An 18,335-nucleotide genomic window follows, 5' to 3' on the forward strand; every position below is an offset into this window, starting at 1 on the left:
GTCCCTATGACTTAGCTATGGTACCTTTTGGGACTTTATAAAACACAACTTCAGTGTGTATAATAGAGCTGTCCACTTATGTCAGGTGTGTGCAAGCCACCTGTTACAATATATACATACTGTTAGCCCATAAATATCAGTATCATCATAACCTTTAAACTCACCAAAGTAAATTGTACCCCAAATGAGGCTTACAGTATGTCCCATGCGGACCTTCATTGTGTCTCAATGAGGCCTCAAGCTCAGTGAGTGTTAAAGTAGACCAACATCATTTCATTCATCACCAAGACTTCAGAGTTCATGAATCCACATCACAGCTCTTGCTTTGGCCTCAACCCCACCCGTATATACAATGAACCAGCACAGGGGCACCACACTTTCAAGCAGTGATTCATCACTGATATTGAACCGCACACTCAGAAATGCAGCTATGTAATACTTGTGCTTCATTTCTGTCTTAGTAAGTTTGTGCTGCATGTAGTTTGATCATAATACAGTACTAGATGAAACTTTGTTCCCAGTGATTGCTCTTCAGATGATTACCAACCTGCCCCACCAGTATAATATGAACACCTATAAAAAAAAAAAATGTTGTACTATTCCACTAAAGGAAACAAAAAACAATTACAATTTTATAGTACAATCCCACTAAAGGAAGAAATACCCCTCAAATTTATGGGAAAGCCAACAGATCTAGCAACCCCAGGGTGGAGGAGAGGAGCACTTACACAGCTTACAAGAGTGGCCCAAGGATCACTACATGACATATGGTCCTGGGGTATGACACCAACACAAGGATCTTCTGATAATTTCAATTGGGACTCGTGCTGTCATCTAAATGGAGTTTTCTTTTTCTTACTTTTTGCTTTCAGAATTGAAGTTCCTAATACATGAAAAAAGACATGGCACAAAATGATGAGGATGACAAAACCTCCATGGCTGAGGTTGCAGCAGCTGCCACTACTGAGAACACTAACCCAGAAGGATGCTCAGATAATGCACCAGAAACATCCCCTCCACCCTCTTTGGAACCCACTGTGGGTCAGCAGCCAAAGAGTGTGGGCTTCAGCAACGATGGAGATAACAGGAGTCAAGAAAGTGATGAGAGTGTTGGAGATATTGATGAAGATATTGATGATGCTCTGGATGAGGGGTGAGTTATGAAATTGCTGTGTTTTGACTGTCCTTTCTATTGATAAGGATGCACTTCGGTAATCATTCAAGCTAACTCTGGACGATTTTGTTGTGTCAAGAGAAATCAAACAGGTCACAGGGTTAAGAACTTCATGTGTAATTTCCACTGCAATAAATTAACAGCTGATGATATCGTTCCTCTGGTATTAGTAGTAAGATTCCATTTATTTATATTTTATTGGTTATTATTTTAAAAATTCTTATAATAGAACCCAGAGAGCAGATGAACCCTTACAGCCAGAGGCCATAATTTATATTATTTTCTTGGGAAAGTGAGAGAAAAAAAAAAATGTATCCCAGAGCCATTTCTGCCATTTCCATCTTATGGTCAGGGATTCCTGGGAGGGAGCAAGACATCCAAGATGATGATGATGATGACCTGGAGACTATTCTTTCAGCATAAGAAGAATCATTTGTACTTAAGGGGCTAATTAAGGCTGCATCGAATGTTTATGGTTCAAAATGTCTCTCTGAAGCTAAATACAGTAGCTATAAGTATTTAAGGATAGCAGTAATAAAATGTAAGTTATGTCATAGGAGTGATGTGGAGAGGCAGTTGCTGAATCCAGGGGTGTCTGCAGGATTTTTTGTAAGGGGGGGCAAAATAAAAGAAATTATACATAGATGTGCATTTTATCAAAATACACACACTCCAAATAGGAATAGGCATATACTTACATGAGTTACATAACTTACGTAAAATTCATAGTGACAGAATGCATGAATCAACTCAAATCACTCAATCATCCTTGAACAAGAACTGAAGCACTTTGGAATTCCAAGGGGGGGCAACTGCCCCCCCTTGCCCCCACCTCTGGATGTCCATGGCTGAATCTGTAGAGAGTTGGCTTGCAGTCCTAATGGACCCAGGTTCGAATCCTGGCTGGGACAGGGAACAGTTTAAGGATTGAATTTCATTAGAGCAGACCTTTCTGATCTGCCAGAAGACCCTCTGACATGTCATAAAAGCACCCTCACTGATCCCAGTACACCAGTCCTGTATGACACAGCCCTAGCATGTATTCAAAATGGACTGTGGGTGTTAGTGCCAAAGTGGTGACATGTGGAGGTGTATGGTATGTAGGAGGACTACTGGGCCTTGCAAACAGAGTCGGACACTTAATAATACACGATGGGAGTGCGATTTGTGGAGACTGATATTTCATTACAGAGATGTATTCAGGTTAGTAACATTACTGTTTAGAAAGTGTATTGCATTGTGACTATACAGTAACTTGGAAATGTTTACTCTCTCTTTACAGTTACATGGGGATGGAGTGTACATTAGAAAGAGGCTTTTCACTAAATGAGTCTGCAATTGCCCGTGACATCCGCTTGGAGCAGTATGATGAGGTGGCAGTCAAGTACCAGAAAAGCTCATCAATCTCTCGTTATTACCCAACATTCCGACATTTCAAGCCTGTCAGAAAATCACCAAAGTATGTACAGACGGCCAAAAGCTTGCCATATACAGTATATCACCTTCTGTCATTTTCACTTTCCTCTGCTGGTTCATTTTCCTAGGCTGAGAAAGGCTTGGTATGCTTCTTTATCCATAGATGATTCTGTTGTTACCATGATATAAAAAGACTCCCCACATCTCATTTGAATGAAGTTCACTGAGTTTGGCAAAAGCATTTTTGATATGTCTTAATGACATATTATCTATTTTACAGAAACCAATATGAGATGCCAGTGGACAGATCAGGAATGTATAGCTTTGTCATGGTTTCCTGGATCACCAACCTTATGTGGAAGGCCTACAAGACTGGACTGAAAGATGAAGATGTACCACTGTGTTCCAAATATGATATGTGTGACTACAACACTGATAGGTAATGTTCTGCTTACATTCTGAGTTACAGCAGTAGATACCAGTTAGTTTAGTGGTAGCTAATATGGAGTATATAATTCCTTCCATTTGTGTGTGATACTGTGCAATAATTAATTTTAGGATACAATAAGAGTTTGGGCGATGATGGCAGACTTACCATTTGCTTCCATGGATTAAGATATGAAACTGGCATATGCTGTAAATGAGTGGAGAAGCAGTATAATAAGCGAATGTTTTAGGTATCTGAGTGTGATAAATCAAAGAAGAAAGTGTTCATGAATTGGAGTGGATTGTGTGACTGAATGAAGAAAAGTTTATTCTGTAGTTTGTTTTGTAAATATGTTAGAAAGATGTGTATGGCAAAAGTTAACTGATATTTATTTGTAAAGTACTGTATGGACCTGTAATGCTTCTAACATCCTTGTGTTGTTACTCAGGTTGGAGAATTTGTGGAATGAAGAGGTGAAGAAGAAGGGAAAGAATAAGGCCTCCATTCAGCACGTCGTGTTCAAGTTTTATAGAACTCGTTTCGTAGTTGGCATCTTCGTGTTTTCATTCGTAATGATTCTAGGGTTTCTTGGACCTGTAAGTTCTTATGGCTTTTACTGCATACAGTAACTGCCCATTACTGTATGTCCTGTAAGACTTTATGGTATTCATGTTATATATAGTAAGTGCCTACCATGCCCCTTTTTTGTGCCTTTTCTTTTTTTTCTGCTACCGGTGCTTTACGTAAATACCAACAGAAGAAAAACTGCCTATTTTAGTTCCAGTGTTACTTATAAAAGGTGGTTTGCTGATTTAACCCAGTTTGCAGTACCTGATGTCTGAAGAGCTAGGAGAGTTGGAACTGTAATATTATGTTATTCTGAGGTTTTCAAGACATTATTCCTGGAAACTTCCAGTCTGTTATGTTGTTGCATTCTCCAAATTCATAATATTTTTTCTGTGTCGTAGTGGGCATATTGGTTCTTAGATTGTCATTGAGCTGCTCACTTCACTAACAAAACTGAACTCATTCTGGGAAAGATTTATCATTTGTGAACCATTTGAGTTTGCCATATAAAATATTCAAATGTAGTTGAAATAGTAATGTTTGAAGCAGTTGTGTGAAATGCATTGTTATAGTAGATAAAATAATATAGTAAATTATCTTTAGTAAAATTCATTTGAAAAGATTTCCGGTGATTATGTACAGAAGTTCAAGCTAAACTGGAATAGGGGGCTGATGTTTTTCAGCAGTCTTCTTAAATAAGGTACAGTATGTATGGTAGTGATATAAAATAAGGTAGTACATTATCATGGGATCATGATCATCATCATTATCATCATCTGGACCTTCTTTCCCACCCTAGGGCAGGATAAGGAGTAGCAACGTCCAGACAGCCTAAGTTTGCCCAGTTTAATGGGCCACACTTCCATTCTCTCATCATTCAAGCCCATGGAGTCCTGGCTTCATCAGATAGCCCCCCAGATTTTCAAAACATTCTGTAGCTTCACATTTCTTCTCTGTACACCCCAAAACCAATCATGTTAACAGTCACTTTGCTCCCTCCATTCCCATTCATCAGTACATATTCACATAATAAAACCAGACTCTTCTCTTCAGATTGTATTCATGCGGCACCTCCTTATCTGGCTGTCATCAGATGAGCCCTTCACCGTTGGACTCTATTGGGCTGTTTCTTTAATTTTCTTTGAGTTTGTTCGGGTGACTCTCTTCTGTCTTGTGTGGAGCCTCAACTATCGGTGAGGAACTTTGATGTTGATTTTTTTGTGGTGACTGTAAGTATAGTGAGCCTTGTCTGACCAGATAATTGTGGGAGGTCTTTCCTTGGTTTCCTTGCTTTGATCCCCGATCAGCCACTCAGAAATACTCATACAATATTGTGCTATTTCTTTTAGATATCCCCCAATGTCAGTTGCCTTGAAAAAGAATTAGGCAGCATTAGATATGCATGTTGCCTTCAGTCTTTTTATGTACTGGTATTTCTGTTATTGCTTTCTTACTGGCAGTATACTACTATGCATTAACCAGTCATTCATAGGCTCACATGTCATTTTCTTGGCTTCATTCTCGTTCCTTGAGTGAAATATTGTCTTTATTATTAACCGTTGTAGTTAATGCATTTGGGTATTTTGTGCATTTGGGTATTTTGTTCACATAAACTTGTTTAGATTTTGTTTAACCAAGAGAAAGCCTACCTTAGAAAGGCTTCAAGCAGCTACCTTCTTAAGTAATTTCCCTGTTCATGGTACCCTTGGGAATTTTATTTAGGCTAACACCAGAGCGGATAATTGTTTTTATTTGTAAGAAATCCTGACAGTGGTGTAACTTTTTCTTTTTTCCCTATTGCTGTGTTACAGGACTGGCATTCGTCTACGAGCAGCCTGCCTGGGTCTCTTATACAGGAAGCTAATGCGAATGTCAAGCCTCGGTAATCGAAGTGTGGGTGAGGTTGGTATCTGTGGGTTTTAATAATGTGTTTGTTTGATCCCAGTGATGATCCCTAACCCAATTCAGCTCAGTTGATAGCCAAGTGTAGCCAGATTGGAGGGTTGATTTGACTAGGAATAAAGGTGACTGTTTCTCCTTTGTACAGATGCTGAGTAAATTTCATGTAACCACAATTTGGTTTTCAAGGTGTCAGATTGGCCTGGTTCCATCAAGTGAAAACAAACCAGCTGTAGTTGACCACAGTTTAGTGTTATGAGTTACACAGCTGTGCCAGTCACATTGAGACTAATAGCCACGTGAATGGAGGTACTGTAGAATGTCCGAAGGCAAAATATAACTTTTAAATGGGCCATGCTTTTGACTTTGACTGAAGATTTAAAAACACATAAAAAAGAAAGAAAAAATTAATTTCTGCATACAAGCAACTATATACTGGTAATAAATCACAAGCAACTTAATATGAAGGAACGATGTTAATTCATCAGCAATTTTTTATTGAAACAGCTGTTCATTTTAAGGTTCTAACATAAAACCATAAATGTATTGATGTTTCAGATAATCAACCTTTTTGCCAACGATGCCCAGCGTATCTTTGACTTCATTGTCATTGGTCCCATGATTATTGGAGGTCCTATCGTGGCAGTTGGTGGAGTCATATACATCTTATGGCTGCTGGGTCCGTGGGCATTGTTTGGCATGGTCACTTTCCTTCTCTTCTATCCCTTCCAGGTACTATATATGCTATACTTGTGTTTTGGTGATTTTTAGTGACTGTTACATTTTTACTATATTTAGCACAGCATGTAGTTATTTTGTATAGCACTGTATCATCTGTATTAATGGAGATGTAATACGGTTTTTATGATTTGTGTCAGTATTTATGTTGTTAATGATAGTCCAGTAGCAGTAATCAATATTTTTTCCTTAGATATCTTTTATTCTTTTCAGTACTGCTTATCACGGCTGATGGGATATGTACGGTGCCAGACGGTGCGTGTAACTGATGAGCGAGTGCGTATGATGAATGAACTTCTAGCCTGTGTCAAGTTAATCAAAATGTATGCATGGGAGAAGAGCTTTGCTGCAAGTATTTCAGGTAGGTGAATCTTATTAGTTCAGCTAAAGCTTTTCTGGAGTTGTAAGTCAAAACATTGTATAGTGGTAGTAGTATAATCATTCCCTAGGCAATCTGGCTGAACAACCCTGAGTCCCTAAGGAAGGCCATGACTGAGACTGGGCTTTTCCACAGAGCTCCCAAGGAGTGTATGTTATGTTGTTGGCGCAAGTGATTGTGTACAATGCAGTCTTCCATAATGTGCTTAATAGTATCGGGTGCTGTGTTGCATCGTGGACAGGGATCGGCGACTGAGTCATCCAGCCTCTTTTGATAACTCAGGAGGGCTGGATGATGCCCACATCTCAGTCTGGCCAGGTGGACACTGTCCTCATGAGGAAAGTAAGATTCAGAAAGGTGGATATCAGGAGGCCATGCATGCAGCTGTGTGTTGTCTTTGAGCGACTGACTGGAGCGGCGAGTGATTTGAGCATGGATATGTTCTGGAAACTGGTCTGAGGCAGGCGAGGGGGAAGAGATGACAGTATTTGTGTGATATCATGTGCTGGGTGTTGTTTTGATGTTCCTTAGTGTGTGTGGATGTGCTGCCATGTAGTGTAGTGGATGATGTGGGTTTGTGTAGGCTGCGGCAAGAATTTGGGTGCCTCTTGTGTCTAGATGATCCTTGACTTTGAGGACTTTGGTTTCTTGGTGTTGGTGGTCTGTAAGTGTAATAGCTGTACACTCTGTGATTATTTTTAGGGCTTTGTTCTGTAGTGTTGTATTGTGTTTTAGTGAGGTTAGAAGCCCAAGCAGGGCTTGCATATTTCATCACTGAATGTATATATTGTTTGTATACTGTGGTGGAGGTTTCTTTGTTGTGTCCGAATGTTGTATGGGCAAGTGACCTTAGGGCATTGAGTCCTGGTGTTAATGTATTTTTAATGTTTCTTATGTGTTGTTTAAATGACATTATTGTATGTTACACCAAGGACTTTGGGTGTGTATGTGTGGTAAGAGGATGTGGTTTATGGTGAGGTGTAGAATGTGACTGTATTCTGCTGTCCAGTTTGTGAGAAGGGTCACTTTAGATTTGGCTGGGGCACTATCGAGTCTGTTTGTGGTGAACCATTCGTGTAGTGTGTTGAGGTAAGGTTGAAGGATGTTTGCGGCTGTGTTTGCATTTTGGTGTGTACATGTGTTATGTCATCTGCATAGGAAGCTATGTGTATTTGTGGTGTATGGGATTGGGTATATTGTACATGTTTAGGTTAAAGAGTGTAGGGGACCTAGAGTGGTGGTGTTTTTGCTGTGGGTCCACCCCCCAGAGGCTGTTGAAGTGGAAGAGGAGGACAGCTTGGGGGCCAAACCACTGCAACCCCCCTTGGCCCTTCACAGGGCCCAAGAACATGGGAATGGCTTCGGTTGCCCAGGCAAGCACTACATTCTGTAGTACAGATAGTTGGTTGTTGGTTATCATTTCTGTTTGAGGGTACTGCCATGTGTGGCTGAACTTGGTACCTAGCCATGCCATCCTTTTATTTTAGGCAAAGTACTTGAGCACTGATAAACAAGAGTCCAAGTTAAGAGTTTACAAGTGTTAAATCAAGACCTGAGATATAATATTTCTCTACCTAACAAGGATTGACATCAGTTTTAGGTAAATGACTATAAAAACAAAACAAATACTTGGTGCCTGATAACAGCCCACTGCTGCTGGTGTCAGGGCCACCAAGTGATCCTTGGCAGTGACACGCCACTTGATGTGATTGGAGCCTGATTTGGGCCACAAGGGTACAGACAGTGATGTCTTTCTGTCTGCCCAATCCTTTTAAACTCTATCGGAAGTACTGCATATGTAACATCTTTCTGAGAATAATATATGTTAATCCAGTGATTTGTAATGCAACATTGTCTTTGAAAAGAAGCTTAAGAATTCTGTTATCAGTTTGTCAGTAGAAGAGTATCTCAGGTACAGTTGTTTCAATTTTGCAGATATTAGGAAGCGTGAGCGTATACTTCTGGAGAAGACAGCATACATCCAGGGCATTAGTTTGGCTATGGCACCCTCGGTCCCCATTGTGTCAGCCATCGTCACTTTCCTTGCCCACATTGGTTCTGGCTATAATCTCAGTGCAGCTCAGGTGCTGTTATGGTTTTTACTTCCAGTTGTTTAATAGCTGAGAAAGTCTGTCTTTGCCTTTAAAAGATATTAATATAAGTTACCTCAGTGGAGTACATAGTGAAATGGTATTTCTTAATTAATTGCTATACCTTTCATTTTCACTGTATTGACTAAGGAGTCTCAACTGATATATAAACATAATTCATCATCATTTATTTTAGATATTTCATGATGCAGTAGAGTCATGATTCAGAGCAAAAATTCAGATCATGTTAACAGATTCATAGTTACAAGGGTAACTTCTCTTTTTTGCTTTATTCATTGTCTGGCACATAAATTTGCATCTGGCTTTAAAGGTGCCCCAACACATCAAGGTTGTCAGTTAATATTTTTCAGCACAAACTTGAAGAAGCGATATAAACTCTTAGAATATGTTTAAAGCCCTTGTGCCCCATAACATCTCTCCATTTCCTATATACTGTATATACTTTATATATATATATATATATATATATATATATATATATATAAAGGAGTAATATCCAAAATAAATCACTTAGGAGAAGGTGTTGGGGAGCTTCCATTGAGGAAAAAAAAAAGAAAAAAAAAAGTAATATTTTTTGGCCTTTTTTTTTTTTTTTTTTTAATATGAAACTAAAAAAAATGGTAAACTGATTTTTCCCTCTATTTACCTATCTATCTATCTATCTATAGCCCGACGCCCTAATCCCGCAAAGGGTGGCCGCAGACAAAACGCCTCCAAGTCACTCTGTCACCCACCATTTGACTCCCCTCCCCCCAACTCACCCCCCCCTCCCTCATATACCTCTCAACTCCATCCCTCCACCTCATCCTCGGTCTACCCCTCCCTCTCCCTCCCTCCACCTCACCTGCATACACCCTCTTAGTCAGTCTTTCATTCTCCATTCTCTCCACATGTCCAAACCACCTCAGTGTATTTCTCCTAATCTTTTCAACCACATCCACATCTACCCCACAACGTTCCTTCACTTCTTCATTCGTAAACCTGTCCCTCCACGTCACTCCACATGCTCCTCTCAAGTAACTCATTTCCACTGCTGTCACTCTTGACTTGTTCCCCTCTTGCAAGGTCCACGCCTCGCTTCCATACGTCAGGGTAGGGATCACAATACCATCATGCAGTGACTTCTTAACTTCCATACTCACCTCCCTATTTCTCATCACTGCTTTCAGTGTACCAACAACCTTTCTTCCCTGCTGTACCCTTTCACATACTTCATCCCCCAAAGTTCCATCCTTACTCATCACACTACCCAAGTACTTGAATGCACTCACATTCTCCATATCCTCACCATCCAACCTCACTGCACACTCTGTGACTTCATTCCTCTCAAACACCATAACTTTACTTTTGTTTACATTAACTTTCAGCTTCCTCCTCGTACACACTGTCCCAAATTCATTCACCAAACCTTGCAACTCCCATTCATCTTCACTCAACAATGCTGTATCATCAGCAAACAGCAACACCGGAAGCTTCCAAAGCTCACCCTCATTCATTAGGGCCACCCCCACATCCACTGCCCTACCTTGCACCTCCTTTACAACCCCATCCATATATATATTAAACAGCCATGGATACATCACACACCCCTGTTTCAGTCCCACATTGAGATCGAAGAACTCACTCAGCTCACCATCCACTCGCACCGTAGCCCTAGCTCCCTCGTACATACTCTTCACAGCACTCAACAATTTCCCCTCCACTCCATATATTCTTAATACCTTCCACATACCTTGCCTATCTATTCTGTCATAAGCTTTCTCCAAGTCCATGAAGGCAGCGTACACTTTCCTTCCCTTCTCTAGATACTTCTCCACTAAACATCTTAGAACAAATATCTGATCTACACACCCTTTTCCCTTCCTAAATCCCCCTTGTTCTTCTCCAGCTAGCTCCTCTGTCATATGCCTAACCCTATCAATGAGTATTCTACCATATATTTTACCAGTCACACTAAGAAGGCAAATACCCCTATGGTTACCACATACTCCTCTCTCCCCTTTTCCTTTGTACAGAGGAACAATTATACCTGATTTCCAGTCCTCTGGAACCCTTCCCTCTTCCCAAGCCAATCTACACAACTTCCATATCCACTCCACAACAATCTCACCCCCATACCTAAGCATTTCACCACACACTCCATCAATTCTTGGGGCCTTTCCCAGCTTAATCTTCTTCATCGCTTCCACTACTTCCGACCTACTGATCTCTTCCTCCCTCCTCTCATCTCTTCTTCTCCCAGCCATTCCCCAACCACTTATACTCACACTGCTTTCACTCTCTACATTCAACAAATCCTCAAAGTGCTCCTTCCATCTCCTCAATTTCTCTCTCTTCTCCACCAACAATTTATTATTCCTATCTTTCACTCCCCTACTATTTCCCCTTTCACACTGCCTTACTTTCTTTACCTCCTTCCAAAACAATTTCTTACTCTCCCTCCATTTCACACTCAGATTCCTCCCAAACTCTTCATCCACTTTCTTCTTACTCTCCTTCACCAGTCTCTTAACCTCCCTTCTCCTGCTCAAATATACCTCTCTCTTCTCTCTCTCATCTTCTCCCCTATCTCTACTCGCCAACCATTCACCATATCTACTTGTCTATTTATCTACCTAATTGTCTATCAACATTTCTACCTACACTCTTGTCAATCTGACTTGGCCTAAAATTGCTCTCTCTCAGTTTAGAAGGCTAATTTGTAACGATAGATTAGCACTAGATTATGATGCTAGTCACGAAGAAGTGCTATGGAAAGATGTAACACGAAATTAGCACTGTGTGATGCTAGTCATGAAGATGTGCTATGGAAAGATGTAACACTAGCACTATAATTTGATGCAAGTCATGAAGAAGTGCTATGGAAAAATATAACACTAGCGCTGTAGTTATATATATACATATATATAAACTGTACTGCCTTTTCAAAGTACCACTGTTGTAAATAATCCTGACTCTGCTGTTCATAAAATATTGATTCAGTATTTACATATTCTTATGTACATTTACCAAGAGAACGTAATTCAAGACGTAACAGTTAGAAACCTTCGCTATCAGAAGTTTTCCTTAAGATTTCTTCATTCCTGCAACTTCAGAGCAAAGGATTGAAGATTGTGGTTATGTTTTTCAGATAACAGTAACTTTGACCAACCATTGCACAGACTTTCATATATTAACTTATTGTGATGGAAATATCAGAACTGTTTTACCATTAAGAATTAGTACTGGTCTGGTATGATAATAAGTCCTTTTTATTCCATCACTTGGGTGGCAAATAGATCATTGCTGAGTAAAACAGCAAGAATATTAGAATGTATGGCAGGCATCAATCATTTGGCACCAAGTCTTCCCTTGAGGTTGTGTTGTTTATTTGATTTACCATCCTAATACCTTTGCATCACATTAAACTTTCACATTTCATTTACTACACAGGAGCTACTGATTACTCTGCCTTTCTTTATTTTACCAGTTGCTTTCATCACACTGTTGCTCTCAGGCAAGAGGGGTGATCCCTGAACTGGTGCTGATGGATCTAAGCTATCATTTCATAGTTGAACTCTACATTCAACTTCCTATCATAGTGTTTTGTCCAAGCACTCCTGATATCCGCACTTTCAACTGTCATGTTACCGAAATATTTTACCTATATTGATTTCCATTTGTATCTCTCTTTCTGCCCAAAATTTGCCTAGCTGTATTGAACATCTCACTTCTGTGCTGTTAAGGTTGTCAACAGGATTTTTTTTTTTTTTTTTTTTTTTAAATATATTCCTGGTACTCTTTTCTAACTCTGTGATTAAAACCCAGGTACAGCTTACTGTCACTGTTTTTCCAGGCTTTGAATGGTCTTGTTTTGTAGTGATGTGTTTACTGTGTTATTCCACCTCTATCAATCATATACATTGCCTATAATTACTGTTGTGCCAGACTTACTGTCTGGTGCTGCTTGGAGGCCAGGTTGTTGTACTTCGCTGGTCCCTCACACCACCAGTACTGTTCCATGCAGTCTCAACTGTTCTGTACACTATATTCTTCCTTAACATTATTAGTTCTCACATTCCACATTCTTTTTGTCAGGACTTATTCCATTTCACTGTGCCATTATTCTTGAGACCAAAACAGTGATACTGCTGGTGTATTGAAAATCCTGGTATAAAGAGGACTTATTAATGTTTTTAATGTTTACATCATATGGCCATATTAGCTCACAGAAAGTCCTGATTTAAAGCCTTGAAAATGTGCAAAAATGCTGCCTACAGTAAAACATAGTTTGATTCATGGTTGAGAGAACTAAAGATAAGGAAAATGTATCTTTTTTTTTTTTTTTTTTACTCTAAACTAGATTTATAATAATGAACAGTTACAGTGAAAAATAGATGTTATTTCACAAGCTGTTTAGTAATGAAGTACAGGGTACATGTAATAAAACAACTTTAAAGAAGGACTATCTGTACCATTAATTATATCTTTATCTCAGTTGATTAACTTAATTTGCTTTTGAACAAGAAGCTAAGGTAGACTAAATATTTTTTTTCTGTTGTATTTGTTATATTTTTATTATTATTATTATTATTATTATTATTATTATTATTATTATTATTATTATTAGTGGTTGCAGGGGGCACTCACCATTTACTCACTCGATTTAGTGCTGCTCTTGGATGTCTACCCTTTTCTCTCTTCCTTCCTCTTCTGTCTTTCATTTCTTTATTCTTTCCTTTTCCTTCTGCCTGCGGGTGACTTTACATTCCCACTTCTGTCTTTCCTTCTTTCATTCTTTCCTCTTCCCTCTGCCTGTAGGTGCTTGTGCACTGAGTGACAAGCCAAATGGTTTCTTGTACACCAGGAAACCATTTACTATCCTGGGTGGTAACCATATAACCAAATTATGGTGCCTGGTGGTTTAGTAAGTAATTAAGGCACTCCAGTCAGATTGAACCGGTGCAGGTTTATATCCAAGGGTGGGTTGGGGTTTATTGCTCACATAATGCCAGTCAGGGATGAGTGAGGCTGGTCACTCATCTCAAATGTCAGGACCAACTTGCCTAGCCCCAGGCTCCTACGTTGTTCATGGGCAACATAGGATTGGATGATGAATGGATGGATGGAATATTATAGGTGGTAGGTGGGGGTGCTCACCATCCACTCACTTGATCTAGTGCTGCTGTCAGGTTTCTGTCCTTTCCTCTCCTCCATCTTTCTTTCCTTCCATCCTCTTCTGTCTTTCTATCCTTCATTCTTTCCTGATCCTTCTGCCTACGGGTGACTTGACACCCCCTTTTTTGTCTTCCCTTCATTCTTTCCTCTTCCTTCTGGCTGTGGGTGACTTTACACTGAGTGACAAGCCAAATGGTTTCCTGTACACCAGGAAACCATTTATTATGCTGGGTGGTAGCCATATAACCAAATTTTGGTGCCTGGTGGTTTAATGGGTAATTATTGCACTCCAGTTGGATTGAGCTGATGAAGGTTTATATCCAAGGGGTGGTTGGGGTTTATTGCTCACATAATGCCACTCAGGGATGAGTGAAGCTGGTCACTCTCATCTTAAATGTCAGGACCAACTTGCTTAGCCCCAGGCACCTACTCTCCTCATGAGGCAATGTAGGATTGGATGATGGGTGGATTATTATTATTATTATTATTATTATTATTATTACTGTTATTATTATTATTATTATTATTATTATTATTGTTATTATTATTTTTATTATTATTGTCACTATTATTTATTTTTTTATTTATATACAGTATTTTTTATTATTTTTTCACTGGTAAGTATGTATACCTCATACAAGGACAGAGATGGGGAAGATACTGATGCTGTTACTTTTACTTGTGTCTCAGGCTTGGTCATATCTCGGTCTAGCGGGCCATTTACACTTTAGTATGGACTGTATCGCTCACACCATACAGCCCATTCGAGAAGGACAGGTCTCCTTTAAAAGACTGAAGGTACAAGATGCAGTTACTTACAGATATTTTGTCATGCCCTTGATTGATATTTATTACAGATCCTCATTTAAGATTCCATGGAGACACCTAAACTTATGTTGGTTTAGTAGCCAGTGTTTCATCAGTTGTGAGTTGGGGTCTGGCTTTGAATTTGATTATTTATGGGTATGGTTATTCCTGTATGCTTATATGTGTTATAACAGTATTGCTGGATTGTACAGATCAGCAATATACAATATATGAAAGGATATGGTTTGATACTTGCTGATATTTAGTGTTCTTATGTTCATTACATGTATGTTAAAGAAGGATGATAAAACTTAGGATGCCACTGCAGGCATATGAAATGTGGAGATTAATGACTGTATGTAACATTTTTTTTGGTAATATTCTGAATAGATGTGCTTCACATACATGTTGCAGAGAAAGTCAATCTGTTGACTCTCAGGTTAAAAAAGGAGTACTAGATTATTGTCATATGCACCCCTAAACATGGCTTATTCATCCATCTCATTCTCATTCCCCTATCAGTTCCCTTGTCCCTCAACTTCTTTGCTCTCATGCAGTTTTTAAGCATGTCTATCCACCTTTTTGGCCTGCCATGCTTCCACTCACCTTTTTCATTCACATACAGTATACCTATTTTAACTCCTGTTTTCATCCTTTTGTCCAGATGAGACCATCTGTGCACACTCTCATCTAGTCTGTTATCAGCAGGCGTCCTTACTCATCATCTTTTGTGAATCACATTACAGCACAGCCACATTTATTTGGCATCCAACTTTTTAAAATTCTGCCTGATTTGGCCATGTTTAAACTGAAAATAATGTCATCATCATCATCATCATCATCATCATCATCATCATTCAGACCTCTTTTCCCACCCCAAGGTGGAGTGAGGTAGTGTTTGGAGAGCCAGAAAAAACACAGAATGAGATATTAACCAAAATTTGCTCAGTTGAACGGGCCACAGTCGCATTCACTCAACACTCAAACCCCTAGAATCCTGATTCCACCCGATACATCAAGATGCGTTCTGCACATATTTTCACACTTCCCTGTCTAACAGAGTCAGTCTAATGACTCAAGCAAAAAAGCAGTGCCAAACTCTGGTCATACATCTGCCGCTCAAAGTTATTGTTATTAGTCCCTTGCTGGTCAAACCAATCTGGAACTATAGGTTTGCACGGTTCCGTCAGTATGTCCGTCAGTACGTCCACAATTTCGTGTCCACTCTGTAACTTCCACATGCATGGACAGATTTTGATAAAACATCACACAGTTGTTCCCCATACCATGTTGATGTGTTGCACCCAACACCCAACCATCTGCTCCCAAGATCAAGGTCACACTTGGGGCTCAAACAAGGTCAGGCGCTGTCATAGTTAACAGCCATACCTACATTCGTGTCTGCTCTGCGCGTTGTCTGGGGAGATCACTGAATGGCTGTACATTCATATTGCTATCCCACCCACATTGTATACATAGTACTGTACATGTAGGGTTGTCATCGGGTTGGGGACTTTGTGTTGCATTGCAATACTTAACTTGTTGTTATTGTTATTATTTTTATTTTTTTTAATTTTTTTTTACTATATTAGTATAATTATTATTGTAGTTATTAATTTAATACATGTTACTTGCATAAGTGAGGTAGCACTAGAAAACAAGAGAAAGCAACTTCATTCTTATACACTCAGTCTTGTTGCCTGTGTGTGCATTATTAATTATGAAAATATTTCTCTTCTAGGGTATGTCTGTGATAGCCTATTTTATGGGACAAGTTCGCTCATCATTGAATTTACTGAGGTTTTCAGTTAGAGGATATGTTGAGGGTGAGGAGTCCTTTAAAAGGCTTAAGGTGAATTTTTATGTGTGTGCCACTGCATGTGGTAATTTCTGTAGCCTGACAGTTGCTTCCCTACTTTTCCAAATTCTTTTTCCGTAGTACTTTGTTGCACACTTAGTAGATGTATAGTAGATCTCGGTGCGTGATTTTAGACCGTATGCCTAACAAGCCTCATGGAACAGGTTCACTGATGGCTAACATTATTGCATACATTTGTCCCTCTGTATTCATGGCTTTGCTACGTGCAGCTTTGCTTTTTACTTTAGTTAAACCTGTTGAGTCTGCACTTACCTGCCATAGGGGCCTCCTGTGCACACATGTTTGAAATGCAGAGATGTTTGACAGCCAGAGCTGTGACTTCTACTCCTCATAAACACAGCTGAAGCTATAACTTATGCTCCTTGGATAAAGGTGTTTTTTAGGATGATTTAATAACCTATGCTGTTAAATTATCTAAAAATACACTTTTAAGCAGATACCGGTAGATTCTAATGTGTGATGATGTTTTGGGATACTGCAAAGGGTTTTTAGGCAGTCACATTGGTAAATTATGAGTGCAGGGGCTGTTTTGAGGGAGTTGCCAATTATTTGCCGACATCACCAATTGGAGGCAAGTTTGCAACACATCCCATCAATATAGAGGGACCACTGTATGCTACATTTCTTCATGCAAGTGGAGGTTCTGCTTACAATATATAATTTAAGACTCACTCACAGGTACTGTCTTGCAATTAATTACAGTGTATATATATATATATATATATATATATATATATATATATATATATATATATATATATATATAAAATCAGCCTGAGTGATATAATAACAAAATACAGTATATACAGTACAGTACCTCACATGAGCAGAGATGGTAGCAGTGTTTAAATGAAAACATTATCAGGAAAGCTACTGAAACTGATCATCAATATAAATTTAGTTGTGCCTTGTTGTACAGTAATGGAAACTTCTTTTAGTTGTTTCCTTCCTGTAGATCAATGTTGCAAATACTTTCATTGTTAATCATACTTAGAAATGGAAATTATAATATACAGGGTATCCATTAATCCTTAAATATCTGAAAATTAGAACATAGAAGTCCTCCATTAACTTGTAAAAAAGAGACAGCTAGAGCATAAATGCCCACCAGTAATCAGTAAAAATATGAAAATTAGAAAGTCAAAGTTCTCTAAAGTATTGTGATAGTCCCCTCTGCCAAATCTAACACTCTGGAGGCAGCCCAGTAGCATTCTAAAGTGTCCCACCCATCCTCTGGTTGTTATACCTTCACTGTAGAGCTCACCATAAAATTTGTATGGATATCAGTGTGTCTGTTGTTGATTTGGCTCCAAGTTCATCTGGACATGAATCTAATGCACTGCAAGCTAATGTTGTCCTTTCCCTTCGGTCCACCATCCTGCTTTTGGGATATAGGGAGGGAGGTGAGGGTATATTTGTATGACCGGTCTGTGGAGCCACCTAAGAGTATTGGTGCCATCATGTGTAGGTGTCCCTTTCCAATACACAGAATACATAGTTGGTGATACTGTGTGGCACCTCAGCTTTGCTTCTACAGCATCGTTGACAAACACTTGTGTGTGTATGTGTGTGTGTACAGTAGACCCTCATTTTACGATAAGCCTTTATGGAATTGTTCACTTATATGGTCATAACATTTTAGCACTCCCCCCCCCCTTCATTTTTTAATGATTGCTGTGATGCCCAGTGTTGTGTTCTATGATATTTCTCCTATTTCTGCTATTGCAACAGTGCTAAATTCATCATACAATTTGTTCTCAAAAACTGCATCCCAGTTGTAA

General features: G+C 39.2%; 1 protein-coding gene across 1 annotated transcript in view; it reads left to right on the forward strand.

The window, feature by feature from the left end:
* The first annotated feature begins 902 nt into the window (after positions 1–902).
* The window catches only part of LOC145400452 (ATP-binding cassette sub-family C member 5-like), a 53,604-nt gene continuing 36,171 nt past the window's right edge, over positions 903–18,335 (forward strand). Inside the window, exons 1-11 of the mRNA XM_080272966.1 lie at positions 903–1,153; positions 2,457–2,633; positions 2,871–3,029; positions 3,466–3,613; positions 4,638–4,777; positions 5,396–5,486; positions 6,042–6,215; positions 6,435–6,582; positions 8,536–8,684; positions 14,559–14,666; positions 16,417–16,527. Coding sequence (XP_080129092.1) covers positions 903–1,153; positions 2,457–2,633; positions 2,871–3,029; positions 3,466–3,613; positions 4,638–4,777; positions 5,396–5,486; positions 6,042–6,215; positions 6,435–6,582; positions 8,536–8,684; positions 14,559–14,666; positions 16,417–16,527 — 1,656 coding nt within the window. The remainder of the gene's footprint in view (positions 1,154–2,456; positions 2,634–2,870; positions 3,030–3,465; positions 3,614–4,637; positions 4,778–5,395; positions 5,487–6,041; positions 6,216–6,434; positions 6,583–8,535; positions 8,685–14,558; positions 14,667–16,416; positions 16,528–18,335) is intronic.

The sequence above is a fragment of the Coenobita brevimanus genome, chromosome 52 (assembly GCF_032717465.1).
Source record: "Coenobita brevimanus isolate Jiangsu-jjx chromosome 52, ASM3271746v2, whole genome shotgun sequence".
In the NCBI taxonomy this organism is placed as follows: Eukaryota; Metazoa; Arthropoda; class Malacostraca; order Decapoda; family Coenobitidae; genus Coenobita; species Coenobita brevimanus.